The sequence below is a fragment of the Rhinatrema bivittatum genome, chromosome 2 (genome assembly GCF_901001135.1).
Source record: "Rhinatrema bivittatum chromosome 2, aRhiBiv1.1, whole genome shotgun sequence".
In the NCBI taxonomy this organism is placed as follows: Eukaryota; Metazoa; Chordata; class Amphibia; order Gymnophiona; family Rhinatrematidae; genus Rhinatrema; species Rhinatrema bivittatum.
The window spans coordinates 387,237,968-387,263,473 of record NC_042616.1 but is presented as its reverse complement, the minus strand read 5'-3'; the positions used below and the strand labels follow the sequence as shown (position 1 = coordinate 387,263,473).

Below are 25,506 nucleotides of genomic sequence, written 5' to 3'. Positions count from 1 at the left end.
CCGTGCCATTGGCCGGCCCCTGTCACATGGTAGTAGTAATGGACGGCCGGCACCATCTTTAAAAACCTTTACAATTATCCAAGATGGCAATTTGGTGAGACGCATGTGAGCATCTCTTACCTTCCAGACCAAATTCCTATGCCACATTCGGCTCGAAAGAGGAGGGCGAGGGAGAGCGTAGCGTCAGAGCCTCCCTCAACCCATTCAGTGGTGGGCGCCATGGACACTCATATTCGCCGGGAGACAGCAGTGCTGGCAGTGACTCGGGGAGAAGAGCCTGAGTTAGGCCTGGAGCTGCTAACATCCCTTTTGCCAGAAGAAAGGTCCCCTCCTGTGAATCCCATGCTGAGACGCGTCCGCCAGAAGCGAGGAGAGACGGAGGCACTGGAGATGAGTGCCTCACGAGATTCTCATCCGGAGCCTGTGCTGGTGGGGGAAGGCACCTCGGCACTTTTCCAACCTGATTGGGAGGGCAGGAGATGTAGCAGCCAGAGAGGAACAGCTATTGCAGAGGAGAAATTTGCTTGAGCAGTTACCTGTACTATGCCATGAGCTGGTAAGATCGCAAGTTCTCGATTGAGACGATTTGGAAGGAAATACAAGTAATAAATATAAATATTTCAACTCAAATCTTAACATCGCTAAAGAAGTGAAACAGCTGGATAAATGATTAGTAGTAAGTAGCTGAATTGGGTCTAGATGCAAACAAACACTACAGGCTATGGAGGCAAAAACAGAGCACTATAAATATGCAACAAGAGTTAATAAAAGAAAATCAAATTTTACAAGTTAAAGTTGAAAATTTGGATAACCAACTTCAGGCTAAAAACTTAAGGTGTATCAATTTTCCAAAATTACCTTATACTGCTCCTAAAGAAATACGGAGAACATATATGATAGAAATATTGAAAATTACAGAAGCAACGTTGCCTATAATTTCAAAAGCTTACTGCAATGCACTGCTACTTGCATTACCCTATACGTCAATAAGACTACTACAAATTTTGCAGAACTCCGCAGCAAGAAATCTCACAGGTAAAAGGATAAGAGACCACATCACTGACAAACTAGCTGAACTATACTAGTTATCGATAGAACAAAGAGTACAGTTTAAAGCACTCTGCACAATACACAAACTGATTCATGATGAAAAAGCTGAATGGCTCAACACAAGCCCTCCTAGCCATCCCATCGGTTAAAACAGCACGGCTAACCCAGGTCAGAGAACGAGCACTGTCACTGGCTGGACCCATCTTATGGAATACTATCCCTCTGGAAGTAAGATTACAGGGAAATTTCAAACTATTCAAAATAAGTCTGAAAACATGGCTTTTCAAACAGGCTTTTTACAAAGAGAACAGAGAAAGTAAGGAAAAGCTGGCGTTACAAATCAGCACCAAACGACTAGTTACACTTGCCACTGGCAACTATTTTTAAACTCTCACTGATAAAAGTAGATTTAACCTGAAATTACAAGAACGAATTACATGCAAGCTAACCATGAGACATGTATTCAGTGGACATTATATGACATGATTCAAATGGATATTGTATGAAATTGTTAACAGAGATACCAATAGATAACTGGTAAGTACTAACATTTGTTTTGCCTATTTGTGCCTGCCTGTAAACCGTTAGGATGGTAAATAACTTAATGACGGTATAGAAAAGATTTTAAATAAATAAATAAATATTTCTCCAATGAAGAAAGGTCAGATTAACAACTTTCAGGTATTGACTTCAAGTGATTCACTGAAGTTGGACATTTCAGCTGTGTTAGATCAGCCTGATGAAAATGTCTCATCAACCTTGCTAGTTATTTTTTTACTTGAAGCAGACAGGGAATGGATCTTTAAAAGGTACTTTTTACATCGCTCAGAATTGTTCCTGAATCACAAAATACAAATCTTTCCCGACCTCTCAAGGCAAAAGCAGAAAAGATGACCATTTCTTTTGTTGAAACCCCAAGTGGCGGAATTGGGATGTTTATTCCTTTTAAAATTTCCGTGCAAGTGCCTGATTAAGCACCAAGGACATTCTTTTTTTATTTTATCAACCTTCCCAGTTAATTTAATGTATAACAAACAAAAAGAATGTTGTTTCGTTCTTTGCCAGCGACAAGCTTAGTAACTCCGTAAGCTGTAATTACAGACCTTTCATTATATATGCTGATCCCATTAGAGCCAATATTGTTTTGTCTAACATTTCCTTAAGGTTGTGATAATCTTGGATCCTTATTGTGGGCTTGATCATGATTTGTAATCTATATTTTGTGAGTTTGTTTTTGGGAGATTAGATAATTGCTTGTATAAACAAATTTGCTTTTCCCTAGATGTAATTTATATTGTATGGGTTTATATGCTTTATATAGGCATAACTTGATTCTTGATTTGTTATAAAATTGTTACAAACGTATTTCCTTTCAAGTTAATACTTGAAAATAATTGTAAAATTAATAAATAGAAAATTAAAAAAAAAAACAAACAAACCTTTACAGTTAATTCAAAATGCCTCAGCAAGACTTAAGGACAAGGAAATTTGACCACACCACACTCTTCTCACTGCACTGGCTGCCAGTACAATCCAGAATCCAATATAAAGTATTAACACTCATTTTTAATATCATCCACTCCATAAACCCCGGCATAAGAGGTGTGACACTTCAACCATAAACACCGCAGCGAACACTAAGATTGCAAAATTAAAAAAAAGAGTACCCACTGTGCCTACAATGCAGAATATACATATACTGCAAATAAGAGACCAAATGTTTTCCATAGTGGGTCCAAAGTTGTGGAATTCTCTACCTGATATCAGAAAGAGAATTTCAAACGTGAGCTGAAAACCTGGCTCTTCAAAAACACACAGCTACATGCACATTTACTTTCATTTTAATATCAAAAATGCATATGATCTAACTTAAAATATCAAAATGCAAAGAACTACAATATCAAAGCCAAAGATAACAGAAAAATGATTAAGAAATAATGAGAGATGTAAAGTATCTTAAGACAACCCAGTGACTAATATGTGAAAAATGATTGAAATTGAACATTTGGATCACAAGCTATTGTCCTAGACCTTTAGTTAACGAACCATAAAACCACAGTAGCTGTAGATCTATACTAATCCCCTTTGTGTTGAGGTATTGTATGAATATAACCTTTGTAAACCGTTGTGATCTTCATTTGGAACCATGGTATATAAAATTTCTAAATGACTAAATAAATAAAATGCTGGGGGAATGCCTTGCTGCTCAATGAGTTAGAACTGTAAGCTAAGAGAATAAGTAAACTACAGGCTCCAGAATTAGGAAAGTAATGTCCAGTGTTTTATAAAGCTGCTAAGGAATAGATATATCAGGGAGACCAAAGTCCCCACAAAGTGAATTACTGTTAGAATCCAATGGTAAGTTCAACCTTTGCCAGTACAGGACAAAATATAGCGTTAAAGTATCACCAAGAGCATGAAAAGAGCCTGAGTTGAGAACAATAGGCAATTAAGTCTTCTGGGTTCTGATAGGAACTGAGCCAGAGTATGAGGATCAAACTCTGGCAAATAGCTGACAATATCATCCACTCTGGCTACTTGAACTGCTCAGTCCTCCCAGCTATGTGCACCTCACTTCCTCCCAGCAGTCGTATTTTTTGTCTGAATATGTATTCATATTCAGTCCTATTGTCAGCTATTTGCCAGAGTTTGGTCCTCATACTCTGGCTCAGTTCCTATCAGAACCCAGAAGACTTAATTGCCTAATTGTTCTCAACTCGGGCTCCTTTCATGCTCTTGGTGATACTTTAACGCTATATTTGAATCATACAGCAGACCAGCCACAATGTAAGTTTGACAAATTGGCCATTAGTGCCCCAGTCACCTGTTTGTTCCAGGTACCTGCTCCTTGCCTTGGACTGGGGCCTATCCTTGCTACACATTCCTTGCCAGCTACCAACACATGAGGGGCTCAAGGGGGTGGGGGGTGGGGGGGGGGGAGGAGGTGGCTCATGCTGGTGGAATATATCTAGCTGTATTCCAGTACATTCCCAGAATGTGCCTGGATTTCTCTACAAAGCACCTTCCTTGACTTTATTGTTGACTGCCTGGATTTGTGAAAGCCATCAGTGAGTTGCCCCAAAGAATGAACAGTTTGTCACACTTACATTGTGCTGGTCGGCTAAATGATTCAAAATAAAGGTAAAGTATCACATTCTACTCAACATGAATCCTAATAATGAAAAGGATGCCCTGCAGTCCAGGAAACCATACCAAATGGGAGCCAGGTCCAAACAAAGAAGATTACAAATTACTACGCCTGCAAGATTCTGTATATTGTCTAAAAAGGTATTCAAGACAAAAAAAAAAAAAAAAAGAGACAGACAAAAGTTTTATTGGTTGGATTGATTTTCTGCCTTCAGAGTCATATTTGCTTCCTCCCTGACTGAAGGATAACTACAACCTGTCACATTTAGTAAGTAGTCTTTGGAAAAATCATGATTAAGTTTTGGTAAGCCAAGCCATTTTATCATATTGACAGGGATGTCTAATTGTTATATCCTCAAAACCCAAAAAACAAAACAAAAAACAAAACATATGATCGCCCATAATTTTCATCTTTACTTGCAAGGTTTTGATGCCAGTGACAAAGGTCATACAAAAAATGTAAGTTACATACAACTAAGGTGTTTAAAAAAAAAAAAAAGCATGTATAAGCACAATCAATTGATGTCAGTCAGTCTATTACAGTAAACCACTGCTACAGAAAACAAGGCAGAGAGGTTTCAAAGAACAGAAGTGGCAATTGCACATCATGACTCCAAGAAGTAGGGTTCCTAACAGAGTCCATGAAAACATTTCAGGAAAGGTAGTACTGTCATAAGATCTTCAGCAAGTCTAGGGATAGCAGTTGTTTCTTTGGAGATATGGCCTTTCCCCATTAAAAGCATATTTAGGGTTGCCAAGGCAACCCTGGTTTATGGGGTCTTACATCATCAGCTGCCCTAGCATGGAAAGAGTCCATGTAAACTCATCTGAGTACACAGAAATGGACTCTATGCTTTTCCTCAATATATGCCAAAGATCATATAAAGATACTGTATTATGTTGTCCTCCTATAACGAGATGCTGACCATGGCCAGCCCCAAACACCTGCTGGATTGCCTGAAACAGTCTGGCCAAACACTTCAGCAAATAGCTTCTTTACTTTCATTTTAATATCTGTCTCTTCAAAGACCAGAAGATTGTTCTATAACCAAGGCACTATGAACACTTCAAAGACATACAGCAAGTGTTTAAACACAGGTTGACATCACGTCTGCACCATAACCACTCTTCTCTGTGGTCTCTTGTTATTAGAGATGTGCATCGGGTGCCCAATCGTTTCCACTTTCAGGTTTGTGTGGCCATGGGAAAATCTCGTATTCCTGCGGATCGGCAGGTTTTTTTCGTGAAAAATCGTTTTACGGCTTAGTGCGCACTAACTCCAATTAGTGCGCACTAACAAAAACAAAAAACAAAAACTAACGGGAGTTAGTGCACGCTAACTCCCGTTAGCGTGCACTAAGCTGAAAACATTTTTTTTCAAAATTCGGGGAAAATGCAATCGTTTTATCGGTTTCCAGATCCATGAAGATTTAGGAAATATTGTACGAATTTCCTAATCATCAAAAAACGATTGCACATCCCTACTTGTTATACAGCTAGTCTTAAACAGTAAATGTCCAGTTCCCTTACTGGCACATTCAAAACCTGGAGTGGCAGATCTCAGCCTACCAGTCTTCTCTGACCAGCCTCTGCTATTTTGAGAACACTCTATCTCTAAGCACAAACATTCTGACCCTTTCACACTAACTAGGCATATACTCTCCATGCCAGCACCAGAAATACAAAAAAGACCAGCTAAGACTGATAAAGACAAGCCAATAGACTTCAACCCAAGCACTCCAGCAGACAAAGTGAAGTCAAAAGGAAACTCAAAACTCAGTATAGCTTCTCTCAAAACCAAGATTACTCCTAATGGTTCTTCACAACCTCCTCACTATGCTGATACCGAATGGTTGTGAAGGCCTAGCTTTTATATACTTTTTTTTTTCCGAAGAGGTATGTTTTCAATTAGTCTGAGGCTTTCATTTGATAAAAATTAGTGGTATGTATCACATTATGAAGTTTAGTATGTAAAATGAAATCTGCCATTTTAATGCCATACTATAATTTTGGTAAGTTGCCTGCAGTAACAAATCAAACTTATGCTTTATCTAGTTTTGATTCATTTCATGTTACAATATGCCATGAGTCCATCCCTCCAGAAAGTGATAGCAATTGTTAGAACTACTAAATGCTGGAATTTATTGGATAACCAACAGATCCAAATAGAAAAAGGAACAACTTCCTCCTTTTCTATAGAAGTCTTACAGATTAACAACATGTAAAAAATATAATGCAAATGTGAACAGAAATTGAAGCCCAAAGCAAGCTTACCTGATCCCAGGGTGAAATGATGCCTCCAAAACACATAAAGAGATATCCCATGATAACGAGACATACCCACACGACCAAAGAGAAAACACGAAGCAACTTCTTGAACACAGATTCAATGCAGACGAGGACAAAGATGGCAAAGAAAATGGCTAGGGCTGTTGGGACAGTTATTAAAAATGCCACATGGTCTTCTAGTACCTGTGGATGAAAAAAAATGGAGAGTTACTATACAATAAAAAAAAAATCGTTGGTTAACTTTTGGAAAATTAGAAGAAAAATAAACAAAATGTTCACTGTTAAGTATATGGTTAAACCAACAAAAACTAAAATTATGGATCCTTTTAAGTCAATAATTAAAGAGCCCTTTCCACTGGTATTGAAAACTGCATGCACAACTATCACTTTCTGTTTAAATAAGGCACCATGGGGACAAGTATCTAATATGAAAATAAATCTATGTCTGCATTTGTGTGCTTGGCTGATAAATTGAGTAACATTTTATTCAAAGTGGATTGCTACTCATAGTGAAGTAAATGATAAACTACGTTATTATCTAGCTCAGAATAGCAACAATAACCAAGTACCACAGGAATGTATTTTTAAAAAGCACAATAGCTTTTTTCTAAAAAAAATTTACTGAATGCTATACCAATTAATAAAACTAAACAGCATCATGATATTGAAATGCAGTATTTATATTTTCTAAAATTAGACTATTGTCAGCTATGAATTAAATCATTTAATTTCTTTCACATACAAGCCAAAGTATTTACATGTATTTTTAACAGCTTCTAGAAAAACCAATACTTCTTTAGACACTGCTCTAAATTATTCATAATATAGAAAAAAAATCTTAAGTGAAGACGAAAGTCATCAGGCTTGAGTACAATATTAGGAAAACTAATTTCTTTGAAAAAAGCCTTCAGTAATACACTGGTACACACTGTGCATAAACGCTATTTTGACAATTTACATGATTGTGAAACTAATTATATTAAGATTTATGAAAGTTCATTTATTGTTGACAAATGTCAAGTGTTAAGCTTTTCTGTTTATTTAAAATTAAGTAGTTTTGTTTTAACTGCAAAGAAAAGGTCTGATTTAGTAAGTAAGCTTTTTCTCCTCCTACCCCCAAAAGAAACAAAATATGAACAAAGCCTTAGTAAATCAGGGCCCACCTCTGCTTCCTTACATGCCATTAATCCTAAGGCACTCCATGTGCTACATGCAAATATAGCTTATGTCATGATCATTTGTAGGAAATTACTGCTGGAGGCTCAGAGCTTTCAACAACCTTGTGTATACTCAAGAATTCATCAGGATAATTTGCATAAAAGAAAAAAACATCCTTAGTATGGATGAGTAAACTAGTGGTTAGAGTAACGAGCTACAAACCAGGGTTCAAATCCCACTGTCAATCCTTGTGACCTTGTGCAAGTCACTTTTCAGTAACAAACTTAGGGCCTCATTTTCCAATATCGCATTGGTAACGCATTAAGGGGCATGTCCCATGCAAATGAGGCTTTTTTTGTGCAGCGGGGAAACGTCGCGTGCGGCAATGTTTTCGCGATTTGCGCAAACGTAATCGCGAAAACATCTTCGCGGTGCACGATAAAACAACCAAGAAACATCGCACTGCACAAACAGCCTGTTTCAGTATATGAGAGAGAGAGAGAGACAGAGAGAGAGAGAGAGACTTGCTATAATGTCTACTCCCTAGACAACTATTTGTATCCCTTTGAGAGGCCCACCTAGTAACTCGAGGTGGGGATTAGGTATGAGTGTAGGGGGTTGGGGGCTGCTTTCACATTCAACATGAGACGTACGAACAGAACAGTGGTCTCTTGTGAAGATTTGATGGCCTTCGGAGTAAGGAAACTCACTCCAAGATGAGATTTGGACAATGTTCTCTCCACCTAGCTTGTTGTTGCCCAGGTAGAGTATCCATCAAGCTAGATGGAGAGAACATTGTCCAAATCTCATCTTGGAGTGAGTTTCCTTACTCCGAAGGCCATCAAATCTTCACAAGAGACCACTGTTCTGTTTGTACGTCTCATGTTGAATGTGAAAGCAGCCCCCAACCCCCTACACTCATACCTAATCCCCACCTCGAGTTACTAAGTGGCCTCTCATAGGGATACAAATAGTTGAATAGTTGTCTAGGGAGTAGACATTATAGCATATCTCTCTCTCTCTCCCCCTCCCTCCTAGCCTGCAGGATACTGAAACAGGCTGTCCGGAAACGTCGTGAACCGCGATAAACCTTTACCGGCCTCTAGCGCACAACGTATTGCGAATGAAAGGGTTGTAGCTATTGGCCACGTTAGGAGCCGCGCTAACACTGCAGCTGTTTCGCCGCACACGATAACTTTACATATACTCCGCCCCCTGAATACAAAATTAAAAATTTGCAAATCGCGTTAACGGCTGTTAGCGCGATTTGTGGAATTATCTCCTGCGGTAACTCCTTGGAAAATGACCCCCTTAGGGCCTCATTTACAGAATGGGAGAAAAGCCTTGCTGAGGGCCTGATTTATTTTATAAGCCCCTCTGGGGATAGGAAAATACCTATAGTACCTGAATGTAATCTCTGAAGTGCCAAAAAGCAGAATATAAATCTAAAAATAAAATATGCTATAGCATAAAACTTCCTCCATGATTAGAGAGAAAGAGACAATGTACAATTTACTGAAGTTTCAATTTATATTTACTTACTTTTAGCAAATACCACTGGGGTAGATTTTTAAAAACAGCGCGATCGCGTACTTTTGTTTGCGCAGCAGGCGCAAACAAAAGTACGCTGGATTTTATAAGATACGCGCATAGCCGCGCGTATCCTCTAAAATCGTGGATCGGCGTGCGCAAGGCTGCCGATTTTGGGCAGCCGGCGTGCGCCGAGCCGCGCAGCCTGCCTCCATTCCCTCCGAGGCCGCTCCGAAATCGGAGCGGCCTCGGAGGGAACTCTCTTTCGCCCTCCCCTCACCTTCCCCTCCCTTCCTCTACCTAACCCACCCCCCCCCCCCCGGCCCTTTCTAAATCCCCCCTTACCTTTGTCCATAGATTTACGCCTGCGAGAAGCAGACGTAAATCTACACGCGCCAGCGGACTGCTGGCGTGCCGTCCTCCGACCCGGGGGCTGGTCCGAAGGCCTGGACCACGCCCCCGGGCCAGCACCACGCCCCCGTTCCCGCCCCCGACATGCCCCCTTCCAAAAACCCCGGGACCTACGCGTGTCCCGGGGCTCTGCGCGCGCCGGCGACCTATGGAAAATAGGCGCGCCGGCGCGCAAGGCCCTGCTCGTGTAAATCAGGGCAGATTTACGCGAGCAAGGCTTTTAAAATCCGCCCGACTATGTGCAAGCTTGCAGCAATTTACAAACGTAATACAAACTTAAAATACAAAGACAAAATATCCCACTAAATCCAATGAAATATCCATGCTCCCAATTCACATACCCAATTTTCAAACAGAAAAAAAGTGCACGAAATTCATCTGGCAGCTAAATCCACATGCACAAAGAGGCTTACTGGGGATATTTTCAACATCTGCATGTACATCTAATTTTTACTACATAGTACACATGTACTTAGCCAGATAGGTAAGAACATAAGAAATTGCCATGCTGGGTCAGACCAAGGGTCCATCAAGCACAGCATCCTGTTTCCAACAGAGGCCAAAACCAGGCCACAAGAACCTGGCAATTACCCAAACACTAAGAAGATCCCATGCTACTGATGCAATCAATAGCAGTGGCTATTCCCTAAGTAAAATTGATTAATAGCCATTAATGGACTTCTCCTCCAAGAACTTATCCAAACCTTTTTTGAACCCAGCTACACTAACTGCACTAATCACATCGTCTGGCAACAAATTCCAGAGCTTTATTGTGCGTTGAGTGAAAAAGAATTTTCTCCGATTAGTCTTAAATGTGCTACTTGCTAACTTCATGGAATGTCCCCTAGTCCTTCTATTATTCGAAAGTGAAAATAACCGAGTCACATCTACTTGTTCAAGACCTGTCATGATCTTAAAGACCTCTATCATATCCCCCCTCAGCCGTCTCTTCTCCAAGCTGAACAGCCCTAACCTCTTCAGCCTTTCCTCATAGGGAAGCTGTTCCATCCCCTTTATCATTTTGGTTGCCCTTCTCTGTACCTTCTCCATCGCAACTATATCTTTTTTGAGATGTGGCGACCAGAATTGTACACAGTATTCAAGGTATGGTCTCACCATGGAGCGATATAGAGGCATTATGATATTTTCCATTCTATTAACCATTCCCTTCCTAATAATTCCTAACATTCTATTTGCTTTTTTGACTGCTGCAGCACACTGAGCCAACGATTTTAAAGTATTATCCACTATGATACCTAGATCTTTTTCCTGGGTGGTAGCTCCTAATATGGAACCCAACATTGTGAAACTACAGCAATGGTTATTTTTCCCTATATGCAACACCTTGCACTTGTTCACATTAAATTTCATCTGCCATTTGGATGCCCAATCTTCAAGTCTTGCAAGGTCCTCCTGTAATGTATCACAGTCTGCTTGTGATTTAACTACTCTGAATAATTTTGTATCATCCGCAAATTTGATAACCTCACTAGTCGTATTCCTTTCCAGATCATTTATATATATATTGAAAAGCACCGGTCCAAGTACAGATCCCTGAGGCACTCCACTAAAATCATCCATTGTACCTGAAGACTGGAGGGTGGCCAATGTAACCCCAATATTTAAAAAAGGCTCCAGGGGCGATCCGGGTAACTATAGACCAGTGAGCCTGACTTCAGTGCCGGGAAAAATAGTGGAAACTATTCTCAAGATCAAAATCCACTGAGAAAATTGACCATTTAATCCTACTCTCTGTTTCCTGTCTTTTAACCAGCTTGTAATCCACAAAAGGATATCGCCTCCTATCCCATGACTTTTTAGTTTTCGTAGAAGCCTCTCCTGAGGGACTTTGTCAAACGCCTTCTGAAAATCCAAATACACTACATCTACTGGTTCACCTTTATCCACATGTTTATTAACCCCTTCAAAAAAATGAAGCAGATTTGTTAGGCAAGACTTCCCTGGGTAAATCCATGTTGACTATGTTCCATTAAATCATGTCTTTCTATATGCTCTACGATTTTGATCTTGAGAATAGTTTCCACTATTTTTCCCGGCACTGAAGTCAGGCTCACTGGTCTATAGTTACCCAGATTGCCCCTGGAGCCTTTTTTAAATATTGGGGTTACATTGGCCGCCCTCCAGTCTTCAGGTACAATGGATGATTTTAATGATAGGTTACAAATTTTAACTAATAGATCAGAAATTTCATTTTTTAGTTCCTTCAGAACCCTAGGATGCATACCATCCGTTCCAGGTGATTTGCTACTCTTTAGTTTGTCAATCTCGCCTACTACATCTTCCAGGTTCACAGTGATTTTGTTCAGTTTGTCTGACTCATCACCCCTGAAAACCATCTCCGGAACTGGTATCTCCCCAACATCCTCATTAGTAAACTCGGAGGCAAAGAATTCATTTAGTCTTTCTGCAATGGCCTTATCTTCCCTAAGAGCCCCTTTAACCCCACTGTCATCTAATGGTCCAATCGACTCCCTCACAGGTTTCTTGCTTTGGATATATTTTTAAAAGTTTTTATTATGAGTTTTTGCCTCTATGGCCAATTTCATTTCAAATTCTCTCTTCGCCTGTCTTATCAATGTTTTACACTTAGCTTGACAATGCTTATGTTTTATCCTATTTTCTTCAGATGGATCCTTCTTCCAATTTTTGAAGGATTTTTTTTGGCTAAAATAGCTTCTTTCACCTCACCTTTTAACCATGATGATAATCGTTTTGCCCAAGTATCTCTTCAATATCTTGGCTGTTATTGCGGTCTTTGGAGGGTTCTTTGTTCCCAAGATGATTTAATGAGTGGGTGACAGGAGGCAGAAGCAGCAGTGTTGGCATTACCTTTAAAATTAAGAGTGTCAAGTACTCAAAATACTTATTCTACCTTTTGTAAACAGAGTACTTGGAATACAATATTTGAAACATTAAAGTGTTCTGAACACCAGCATCTGGAACACACAAACTTTGAAGGTCATTCTATAAAAATCAGGAGTACAAATACAATTCCCACAGGGCAGAATCAAATATCCATCCAGCTGTCTCAACTACATTTTTTTGCAGCATCAGAGAAAATGCAATTTTTGGTCATTTGTGCGACTCAGGAATTCTGCAGAGGCCCAAATGAAAAGGAGTATATAAATTATGGTGTACTGGATAAACTGACCTACAGGACAGTATATGGAGGGAGGCGGGCAGGTCAACAGGGCCTGAGCTAGCGATCCAATTGGTGCCTTAATCTAATGCAAGCTAATCGGAGCTGTTGCCTCCTCACACCACGGTCCCATGTAGTTGTGTACTGGTGGGGAGAAGCCTCAAGCAGCAGCAGTAGGCGCAATGGTGACCTGCCAACATCTGGCCAGCAGGTAGAAGAAAACATCGAAGACTTGTTGGGAAGGAAGAGTGAGTCATGTGGCCATAGTAACTGAAAGGGAAGAGGTATGACTAAGCTAAGCGACATATCTTCCTGCTTTAGCCATTTCTCTGCTGTCATTCACCAAAGAAGTAACTGGCTAGCATGCAAGTGTTCAGCAAACTTTACTTGCCTAAAAATCAATCTACTAGCCCCGAGATATGGGTCTGGCATTTTTCATAATGTGATATGGTTCAAGGTGATCCAATGTTTACTTACAGGGAATAAAAGGGAGGAGGTAAAATGAGGAGAGAGTGTGAGGATGGTGAATAAGAGGGAAGGGAGTGGGAGGATACGAGGAGTGACTGCGGGAACGTGATTAAGTGGAAAGGGAGTAGTGACAGGGGGAAGGGAAAGGAGGGAGGAAATGACAGAGGGAAGGGAGTCACTGAGTGGTGAGAAGGGAGTGAATGGGAGGGAGGGATTGACTGACAGGAAAGGGGATTGAGTGGGAAGGTGAGTGATGGAGGGAGTGCATTACTGAGAAAGAAGGGAGGAAATGACAGGGGGAATGAAAGGGAGGAAGTGAGGGGGAAGGGATGAGTCAGGAAAAGGGAGAATAAGGGAAAGAGGTGAGGGAGGGAGTGTGAGGATGAATGAAGGAGGGAGTGACAGGGGGTGAATGGGAGAGAGGGGTGACAGAGGAAAGGTGAACGAGAAGGGAAGGAGGGAGAGAGGCAAGAGCAAGAATGAGAAGATAGGGTAGAAGGGTGTGTGTGTGTGTGTGTGTGTGTGTGTGTGAAAATGATCTCACACACACACACACAATCTCAGGGGGACTGGAAATCTCTACAATCTCAGGGGGACTGGAAATCAAGTTCCAGGTACAGAGAGGGGGATTTCTTTTTAACCTTATTAGTTTTAATTGTTGGGTGTTTGTTAGTCTGTTTTGAAATATTTGATTTTTGGTAAATATGTTTTTTTTATCCTTATTAGATGTTTTGTCATCTGTTTTGAAATATTATTTTTATTAGTATGGTTTACTCACTGCCAATTGATCTATAGTTCTTGATTTTGTTTTTTTGAGGAATGTTGACATTTCTGTTTTTGCATTATTGCACTACGTCTGAGACTGCTTTTAGTGGTTTCCAGTTCACTTTTGTGTCTGCATCTATTTATGCTTTATTGCCTTTTTTAATTCTTTATTTATACCATTTTAACTGTTACAACAAAACATTTTGCTTACAGAAAGAAAAAATACATGGGTTTTCACAATCTTAAATTTACAAAAGGAAAATATAATTCATACATATACACACATATATAAATTTTACTTCAAAACTCATTACTTTAGATTAGTTTATCCCAATACCAAACAGATAAATAGGAGGAGGTGTACAAAAATAATAGGAAATATCCACCATAGAATAATAAACCAAAGAAAAGGCAATACACAGTATCCTGTACATTTTATATCTCTATCTATGGGATCAGGGTGATAGACAGGGGTACATTATTAGTATCCTTTATCTCAGTAAATGACCTGAATTTGGTAATGAAGAAGTCTTTTAGAAATTACCCAGTAAACTTCTTTGATGGCATTATAAACATTTTCCCAGATTTGGCTTCAGTCACACAGATTCGATGTCGGGGATTTTTAACTTATTGACAAGAGGTAGGGGTACATTTTACAAAAAGCGCGAGCACGTACTTTTGTTCGCGCACCAGGCGAAAACAAAAGTACGCCGGATTTTATAAGATACGCGTAGCCGCGCGCAAGGAGGTGGACATTTGTGCACCTTGCGCGCGCCGAGCCCTGTGCACACTGCCCGTTCCCTCCCCCACCTTACAATCCCTTCCCCTACCTAACCCACCCCCCAGCCCTATCTACACCCCCCCACCTTTATTCCCAAAGTTACACCTGCTCGAGGCAGGTGTAACTCGTGCGTGCGGGCCAGCTGCCGGCGCACCAGGTTCCGGTCCGGGGGCTGGTCCGGAGGCCATGGCCACGCCCCAGGAATGCCCCCAGACCGTAACCACGCCTGTGGCCACGCCCCCGGATGATGCGTCACCACGACACGCCCCCCCCCAGGAAAGCCCCGGGACTTATGCATGTCCCGGAGCTTGCGCGCGCCGCCGAGCCTATGCAAAATAGGCTCGGCACCCGCAGGGGGGGTTTGGGGTAGGTTTTCAGGGTTACACGCGTAACCCTTTGAAAATCTAGCCCGTAGTCCGGTTGGGTTTTTCCTTTAAATTACATTTCCCTTGTAAATGTTTAATCAAGAAGATGCAGAGTGCTTCATCTTTTTTACCCCTGAACAATTAAAATAATTTGTTGATGCTTTATTGCCTTTTTATTCGTATTTATTAAGAGTCTGTCTGTGTCCTGCATTTATGATCAAGGTGAGGTAGTTTGCTAACCGGGAAAATACCTTGTACTTCTTGGGTTGAAGGTTTTTCTAATTTTGGTAAGGGCTGTGGATCCATTATTGAAGGGGCTCCTTGGGTGCTAAAACAATGGTGCTTGAGCATACTGGATACTGAAATGCCTGCAGTAAGTGCTGGGGGTTTGACTTTTGTGTCAAGGAGCTCCAAGGGAGACACCAGTCAACTTGTAAAGTGGCCTTAGCACAAAAAAGTTTGCCCATCACTGTACTAGTCCATAACTCAAGAACTCCAGGATTCAAATCCCCTTCAAGAGCCAGGTAGTTCAGCTGAGAAGGAAAACAACTGTTACAAAGTTGATGTTAATAAAGTAAAGTCTAACCTTAGTATCTCCTTTCAAATTTAAATGGAATTAGCTGCAAAGATCAAAACATGGGATTCAGAAATGGTGAAGTTACTTACCTTGAGTACTGCTAGACCAATCCTTCACAAAAGGGATTTCCCCCCCTCTACAGCTTGATGAAGAAACAGAGGACATGCCTCTTTCATTACCTCACTCTGGGCTATAAAGGCGGAGGTGGTCCCAGTCCAATAATCTTCTCGATCTCCCAAGAAATGCCTCTGCCCTATTATAATGGACTGGTCTAGCAGACAAAAAGGAATGGCATTTACAAACCCCCCACCTACATACCCAGCTCTTTATTTTATCCTTAGTCTCATACTATAGCAATACACTCCAATGGAAAAAAAAAAAACTCTACAATATGTATTTTCCTCCCTCCCCTTCCTAGATTCTCTACACCTAAACCTAATTGGCAAGTAACATTGATCTAAATACATTTTGTCCCATAGACAGATCTTTTTGTGTATACTGTCATAAAACATTCCAATCTATCACAAATCCTGCTTGAATCTTCTCAACTTTTTCAACAAAAAAATAAGATGCAAAATCATTGCTAAAATGCCCAAGACCAAATTAGAAAATATACATAAATGTACATACCTATGTAAAAGTAATATACCAGCAGCTACCTACCTTCCGTCTAATATTAGTACTGAGTCTCTTAGCAATACTAAAATGAACAGCAGAAACTTGTGAGATCCTGAAAGCTAAGCAATCAGGTCTAACTAGTACCTGGATGGAGAACCACTAAAGAAAACCACTTGCTGTAGGGTGCAAACCTCTGTAGTATTCTGCCAAAGAAAGGTCATTTTGTACTGTAGTGGAGCCATGAACATCTAATCCTCAACACCTAGAAATGGTTAGAAAGAATAAAGGAAAAATAAAGACTACCCTACTAAATTTCATATCATGAGCTCTTGTTCGACAAATTCAATGCCACTGAAATGCATTTGTTTTTTGTATATTATTTATATCTTTAGATATCTGAATATCTATCATTACCCCTCTCTCTTTTCTAGGATGTACATTTTTAGGTCCCCAATTTTCGTTTCATAAGACTTCTGGTGCAAGAACTGGACATTACACCACATGAGTTCTCACCAGTGACTTGCACAGAGACACTGCAACCTTTTTCAGCTTGTTATGCTTCTTCTTTGAATATTCTAGTATTGCCTCTGGCTCTAGGCACTACCTTATTGTCCTGTTTTGCTGCTTTCAGATCACAGATATGATCAGCTTGAGATCTCTCTTCTAAGGTGTGCATCAGAATCTCCCTCTGCCCCCATGGGTTTCTACATCCTCCATATGAATGAGATTAGACTTTTTTTTATATGACTCTTAGTTGCTAAACATTTGACCTCTTCTTCAGATTTGATTACTTATTTTACCTACTCTCTTAATAGGCTCCACTCTGTTGCAGATTCCAGTGTCGTCTGTAAAAAGATTTGCACTGACCCTTTGCAATAAAATCACCAAACTCCATGGTTTTCCAGAGCACAAAAGTGATCAATATTTTAAATCCCTTTCCTCTAATCTAGATGTTTGCACAAGAGCATGGTTTATTGAATCATAACAATAAAAACCCAAGGAAATTAGTACACAAATGGAATTCTACAAAATGATCAGAGACATGCAATTCCTCCTATTCCATCTCTAGTTCATATTATTTTGATTGGGGACAGTATGTTAAATCTCACCTATGCACAAATACCCAGACTAGAGGTAATACTTAAGGCCACAATTATCGATCAAGATTATATGACCCATTCTTATTCCACGATATGTATTCTGAAAGCTTGTTATCAAAGATATGGAAATGTATTCATAATCAAACATAGGAATATAGATAATTATAGCTTTCTGTATTTATCATTATCATTCAAGCTCCTTGTCTCTAACTCAGGTTGCAAATGACAGAATAACCTTCATTTAGCTCCTTCTGAATATAATCATTCCTTCTTATAACTGATGACAATCATTCAAGCAAAAAAGTGGGCCTATAACAAACTATATAGGCTCAAATCAACCAAAACCAAGACTTAAATTAGACAGAATCATTTCATCTTATTTATACTTCCGGCTATACATTTTCCAGTTAAAACACACACACGGCTCATTCTTCATTATTTCAGAAAAGTTGCATAAACCTTTCTGCAGTCTTGGATACTGCCAATCAGGGGCAGTGGAATGCCTTTTAGATTGGGGAACATATAGAAAGACGTGGTTTAATGGAACAAAGTCAGCATGGCTTTACCCAAGGCAAGTCTTGCCTCACAGATCTGCTTCACTTTTATGAAGGAGTTAATAAACATGTGGATAAAGGTGAACCAGTAGATGTAGTGTACTTGGATTTTCAGAAGGCGTTTGACAAAGTTCCTCATGAGAGGTTTCTAGGAAAAGGAAAAAGTCATGGTATAAGTGGCGATGTCCTTTCGTGGATTACAAACTGGCTAAAAGACAGGAAACAGAGAGTAGGATTAAATGGACAATTTTCTCAGTGGAAGGGAGTGGGCAGTGGAGTGCCTCAGGGATCCTTATTGGGACCCGTACTTTTCAATCTATATAAATAAAAATGTAAAATAGTTTGGACGCAATCGATAATCTCAGAAACTACTGCACCAATTGCTTTCAAATTTGGACACAACCTTGCTTTCACTTTCGGCAAGGTTCTTCTCTATCTAGATGACATAGATGTCACACGGTTACAGAGAAAAACATGTTTTTACATGTGTGTGGGGAAAACAGCGACATCTGTTGGACAGACATGCAATACACGCTATCTACCTTGGGAAATGAAGCTGCTGTACTGCGCATAAGCAGGCGGGAGCACACGTCGGGCACAGCGGGACCAACATGGCGCTGGGAGGAGCAGCAGCTGCGGACTGGTGGCGATATCGGTCATGGTGGTGTCGGCCGGCCAAACTTTGACACCTGGGAGGAGCTGCAGCGGCGATCTGGTACGGCTCACATGCACGACAGGGAGGGATCCTCACTGACCTCGTGTCTTCGGGAGCAGGCCGCGCAGAACCGCACAAGAGGGTTCCGGCGCCTCGCTGAACGACCTCCTGCAGTCGATCTCCTGCCGGCGCCATTTTCCGTAAGAAAACGATTCGCGGCGGGAAATCGCTCCCTGACCCCCGCTGGACCTCCAGGAACTTTTGGCCAGCTTGGGGGGGGCCTCCTGACCCCCACAAGACTTGCCAAAAGTCCAGCGGGGGTCCGGAAGCACCTCCTGCCGTCCAATCATGTTCGTCTATGGCCGCCGCCATTTTTCGGCGCCATTTTGGAAAATGGCGCCGGCTGAAGACAACAAGATTCAGTAGCAGGAGCCCGTTCCGGACCGCTGCCGTTCCGGACCGCCGCTGGACCCGCAGGTTATTTAAGTCATTTGGGGGGGGGGGTTCAGGAGGGTGGGGGATTTAATTTAAAGGGTCGGGGGTGGGTTTTAGGGGGTTTTAGTGTGCCGGCTCACGATTCTAACGATTTATAACGATAAATCGTTAGAATCTCTATTGTATTGTGTTCCATAACGGTTTAAGACGATATTAAAATTATCGGACGATAATTTTAATCGTCCTAAAACGATTCACATCCCTAAAAGGCTCCCTTATACACTCCCTCACCTAAACTCTACCACCTAAGCACCACAAAAGACCGTGCCTTCTCCATTGCAGGCCCTCACACCTGGAATTCCATGCCTCCCGACCTCCAAGAACAATGCACACAGAAATTTAAGAAAAAACTTAAAACTTGGTTATTTAAACAAGCCTACCCTTAATCCTCCTATCACACTTGCATCTCTCATTTCACACTCCCCTCATACTAGCCCTATACAATTAACTCCACCCCCCCCCACCCCCCTCTGCTCTTCCTCATTCCTTTGTTTCTCATCCTTTGCAATTGGTCATTTAATCATCCCTTTGGTCTAAGTAAGATATTGAAATACCTTTAATGCCTCAAGCCATTTCTCCTTTACCTTTGATTTATGTAACTCGTTTTATCCTTTGATCACTGTCCCACTTTTTTCCTATGTATTATGTTTTTCATATGTCCTGCTTTAAATTGCTCTAGGCAACATTTTATCATTTGTTTCAGCTTTCCTGACATTCAATTTAGTTTTTTAATTACCTGTATTGCCTTAAGCCCCTGGTTCGATTTCCCTTGTTCTCTGTAATTTTCGTTTTTGTTTCCGTTAATATTGTTCGATGTAAACTGGCATGATATAGCTACGAATGTCAGTAAATAAAAAACCTTAAATACATAATAATAATAAATAAGCTTTGCCAAATTCAGAGGGGTCAAGTATTCCACTTGCCTGACTGAGGACATCACTGATCTTAGCATCTTCATTCAAAAGTGGGACATATGTAAGCATTTATTGACTTCCTTTAAGTCCAAAACTGGCCAAAAAGAGCCATCCTTCTTGGGTACCACAAAATATACTGACTAGGTGCCCTGTCCCCTTTCCTGGAGAGGCACTGACAATGGCTTGAAGGAGCTGCAATTTTGCCAATATTCCCTTTATGGCCTCTCGAGTGGAGATGTACAGGGGGGACACTCACTGGCAGCCAATGAAGCTCCCTTAGTGCAGGTTGAATACAATTATTCCGACGCAGTCCCATAAGGATACATGTGGAGGCAAGTTGAATCAACTGCAGCACATACTTCAGTTTCAGGTAAACCCACATAGAGAGAGCTGCAATAATCTAGCTGATCTAGAACCAAGGCCTTAAATGCAGTCCTAAACTTGTCTTTCGGTAGAAAATGTAAGTGGTTTTATCATCTTATAAAGGGAAGACTGAGCCACTCGACGGACATGAATGCAAGGTAAACTGAGAATACAAAAAGGACTCCTAGATTCTCTCTCTCAGATAAGATGGGCAAAACAAGGTTATCAACTATGATTGAAGAAACCTCTAGAATTAGTGCTGGTGAACCCCCCACATCAAATTTGTTTATAAAATTCAGAACCAACCCATTCTTTGCTAATCACTGCATTACCCTAATACATGCTTGAAAAAAGGGCACTGGAAACCTACTATCATCATCACATGGAATATAGATCTGCACATCGGCTGCATAGATGAAGTATATCAGGCCCAATTCCTTTAACAGCTTTCCCAATGGGGCAAGACAGAGACTAAAAAGGGTAAACAGTGAAGATCCCTGTGGTACACCCAAATCAATACCATACAATCTAGACTCGCCAATTTAAAACTGCTATTTTTTCCCATTTAAGAAAGAATCAAACCATTGCAAAAAAGTCCCCCAAAATTCCAAAAGCCTCTAACCGGGACAACAAGATAGTATTATTTACTGTGTCAAATGCACACGACACATCCAAGTTGTATCAAAATGCCCATCCTGCCCTGATCCAGAACAATAGTAACAATTCTTGCAAAAAATAAAAAATTGTTTTTCTTCAAGGAGATCATAAACCTCATATTCATCCAATTGCAACAATACTCCCTTTTCAATAATTGTTGCTAAGGAAGGCAAATTAGAAACCGGGCAAAAGTTAGAAAGATCACTAAATAGGTTTACTTTCGTCTTTTTGTATTGACCTAAATGTTGCCTTCTTTAATAACTCAGGCATATGACCTGTGTTATGTTTCAAGTTGCACTCTGCATCAAGGGTAAGCATGTCAATGCTGTCAGCATCTCTATCCAGAGTATAACCGTGCTCGAAACATAACATTGTGTCTGGTGCCATGTAAATAAAGCTCACTGCTGCTGCTGCACTGGTACTGAGAATCTTCCACAAAAGAGATATAATGGTTTTATTTGCACATGAAAAAGTCTTAAAAAAAAAAAGAGGACATAGGACTGATGAATGTGACCTGGGAAAACATGCATAAACGAAAATGTTTTTTTGACATGTGCAGGTGAGTCTCTATGTTAATGTTTTGATATATTTTGCTCAATGCTTTCTTGTATATTTTGAATCCACGTTTGCACTCAGCTATTTGACCCTCTATATTTTATGATTTACAGAAATATCCATGCAGAAATGATATTCATATGTGATGATTCTGAAGAACTGAAACAAATCTCAGTGAACCTAGATGTAGGACAAACAAACTAAAGAGTAGCAAATCATCTGGAACAGATGGTATACACCTCAGAGAGCTGAAAGAACAGAAATAAAATTGCAGACCTGCTATTGGAAATTTGTAAATTATCAATAACAGCATCTATGGTACCTAAGATTGGAGGTTGCCAATGTAACACCAGTTTTTAAAAAGGGATCAAGAGATGATCCAGGGAACTACAGACCAGCGAGTCTGATGTCTGCGCCAGGCAAAATGGTACAAATTATTATAAAGAACAAACCTGCTGAACATGCTGGGGTAGATTTTATAAATTTGCGCAAGCGCGTACTTTTGTTCACGCACCAAGCGCGCTCCGAAATCGGAGCAGCCTCGGAGGGAACTTTCTTTCCACCCCCACACCTTCCCCTCCCTTCCCCTACCTAACCCACCCACCCGGCCCTATCTAAACCCCCCCTACCTTTGTTGGCAGATTTACGCCTGCTTTGAGCAGGCGTAAATCTGCGCGCGCCAGCGGACTGCTGGCGCGCCATCACCCGACCTGGGGGCTGGTCCGGAGGCCTTGACCACGCCCCTGGCCAGCGCCACGCCCCGAACCGCCCCCTGACCCCGGACATGCCCCCTCCCCGCCCCTTTTACGAAGCCCCGGGACTTGCGCGCGCCGGCGGCCTATGTAAAATAGGCGCGCGAGTGCCCTGCACGCGTAAATCTGGCCGGATTTACGCGTGCAGGGCTTTTAAAATCTGGCCCATAGATAAGTATAGTTTAATGGGACAAAGCCAACATGGATTTAGCCAAGGGAAGTCTTGCTCACAAATTTGCTACTTTGAGGATATAAATGTTGATAAAGGTGAGCCAGTTGATACTGTATCAATTTCCAGAAAGCATTTGATAGAGTCACTCACAAGAGACTTCTTACAAATTTAAAATGTCATGAGATGGGGGCAGTGTCCTATTGTGGACTGCCAACTGGTTAAAAGAAAAAGAGAGTAGGGCTAAATGGTAAATTTTCCCAATGGAAAATAAGATGGAGTGCCCAAGGGATCTGTTCTGGGACCATTGCTTTTTATATATTTATAAAACATCCTGGAAAGGGGAACAAGTGAGGCAGTTAAATTTGCTGACAAAATTCAAAAAGTTATTAAATACGAGGATTATGAGACATTGCAAGAGGACACTGGGAGACTGGCCATGCAAATAGCAAATTAAATTTAATGTGGACAAGTGAAAAAGTGATGCACTGAGGGAAGAGTAACCTAAATTACTCTAAATCACAACATTTTACTAACTTAACACAAATAGGCATTAATGGAACAGTGTTTCAGTGGTTCTTCTTCATATCAGATCGTCCGCAAAGAATTACAATTGGAAATTCTAAATCTGAATGGTACACTACTAAGACTGGTGTACCTCACGAATCATCACTCTGCATTGTTTTTCAATATCTATCTTTTACCACTGTGTCACCTCTTAGCTGGCCTTAACCTAAATTTCAAAATTTACGCAGATATCCAGTTCACTATTCCTTTCTCCGAATCTTGGTCAAAAACCTTTGCTTTACTTCAACTCTACCTAACAATAAAAACCTGGCTTTCTCATAACAGACTAAAACTGAACTAATTTTCTTACCCATAGTACTGGACTCAATTCATCAACCACCACAAAATTTCACATTTGAAGGACAAACTATACCTATAAAACCATACGCAAAATAACCTAGGTATGATAATTGATTCCAGACTAGCAATGACCAATAACATCAGCCATATTTAAAAAAAATCCTTTTTTAAACTACAAATGTTAAAAAAAACAAAAAACTAAAACCCCTGTTATTTTCTTCAGATTTCCGCTCGGTCACACAAGCATTAATTTTAACAAACAGATTCCTGTAATTCTTTAAACTCAGGGCTACCCACATCTTCCATTCATCCCTTCCAACTTGTCCAAAACACTAGAGCTCGGATTGTTTAACTTACCTCATACAGAACACATCACACCTGTTCTGCAGCAGCTTCATTGGTTACCGGTATCTTATCACATCACCTACAAAATTCTGACAATCATCCATAATCTACTATACAACTGTCTGGCTTTGCTCCCTACTAAGAATATACAAACTTACCAGTCAGATTCATTCCATGGTTAAATGCATACTAGAAGTATCATCTGTAAAAATTGCAAGTTTGGCGTTGACTCGAAAGTGGACCTTCTCTGTGGAACTCCATCCCTGAAAAAATCTGCCTAATTGCATATACCAATGAATTTAAGAAATCTCTGAAAACCCACCTCTATACTGCCGCTTACAATATACATTAATCATTAAAATCTATCTCCTTCACTATACTAGTCCCAAATAGCTATATACATATATGGTTGAATTACGATGTATTGCAAATGTGATGTATTTTTATGATTGTTTGGTTTGTCTTTTTAACTATGAATGTTTTATTGTAAACCACTTAGAAGGTCAGACTACAGTCCTATTTGCGGTATATAAAAAACTTAAATAAATAAAATTAGAGCTACACAATTCAAGGTTTCACATTTGGAGTCACCACTTAGAAAAAGGATTTAGGTGTCATCATTGAATATAAGTTGAAATCTTCTGCTCAGTGTGCAGCAGCAGCCAAGAAAGCAAATAGAATGCTAGGGATTATTAGGAAAGGAATAGAGAATAAAACAGAGCATATCATAATGCCTCTTTATCGCTCCATGGTGTGAATTCATCTTGAGTATTGCATGCAGTTCTGGTCACCACATCTCAAAAAAGATATAGCAAAATTAGAAAAAGGTACAGAGAAGGGTACAGAGAAGGGTAACAAAATGATAAAGCGGATGGAACAATTCCTCTATGAAGAATGGCTAAAGAAGTTAGGACTCTTCGGCTTGGAGAAGAGGTGGATGAGGGGAGATATGATAGAGGTCTATAAAATGAGTGAAATGAATGAGTAAATGTTAATCAGTTGCTTACTCTTTCAAAAAGTACAAAGACCAGGGGACACACAATGAAGTTACTAGGTAACACATATAAAACTAATAAGAGAATTTTTTTTTTACTCAGTACTTAAGCTCTGGAATTTGTTGCCAGAGGATGTGGTGAAAGCTGCATTTAAAAAAAGGTTTGGACAAATTCCCGGAAGAAAAGTCCATTAACCATTATTAAGATAGAATTGCAGAAAGCTTGGAATTTAACTACCCCTAGGGATCTTGCCAGATACTTGGGGCCTGGTTTGACCCAGTATAACAAGTCTTATGTTATGTTCTTGTGATCAACTTCAGGCTTTGTAGCAGCAGCATATAAATGTAAATAAGATAGTGCTGTGCATGCACGCAGATGAGAGGAAGAACTAGTTTGGGAGAGCAGAGAGAGCAGCAGCCTAAGCCAGCTTGCTATTGCCAGCGTAAATTTTGGAGGAGCCATGGGTGCGTGCCCCCCATTCCAACACCTATGTTTTTATTTTTCATAGTCACAACACATAAGTTAAACTGCTTACCTTGCAGTAGACCAAGAGAAGATAAAACAGGGCAATTAAATTAGCAGAGTTTGCCTTCTCCTTCCCAGGGCCTTCCTTTGCTCTCTTCTGAACCCAAACTATATGGGTGCTCAGGGGAGCCACCATGCACCCAGAATGCTGTGTCTTAAGGAGGGATCGGGATCAGACCCCTGGGACCTGTCCTTTAAGGCAGTGGTTCACAACCTTTTTTGTTTTATGGCACAGGGTTCA

General features: G+C 40.5%; 1 protein-coding gene across 1 annotated transcript in view; it reads right to left on the bottom strand.

The window, feature by feature from the left end:
- Positions 1-25,506, bottom strand: part of ADCY2 (adenylate cyclase 2) — a 1,371,519-nt gene that overhangs the window by 1,278,614 nt on the left and 67,399 nt on the right. The window contains exon 2 of the mRNA XM_029590013.1: positions 6,472-6,669. Coding sequence (XP_029445873.1) covers positions 6,472-6,669 — 198 coding nt within the window. The remainder of the gene's footprint in view (positions 1-6,471; positions 6,670-25,506) is intronic.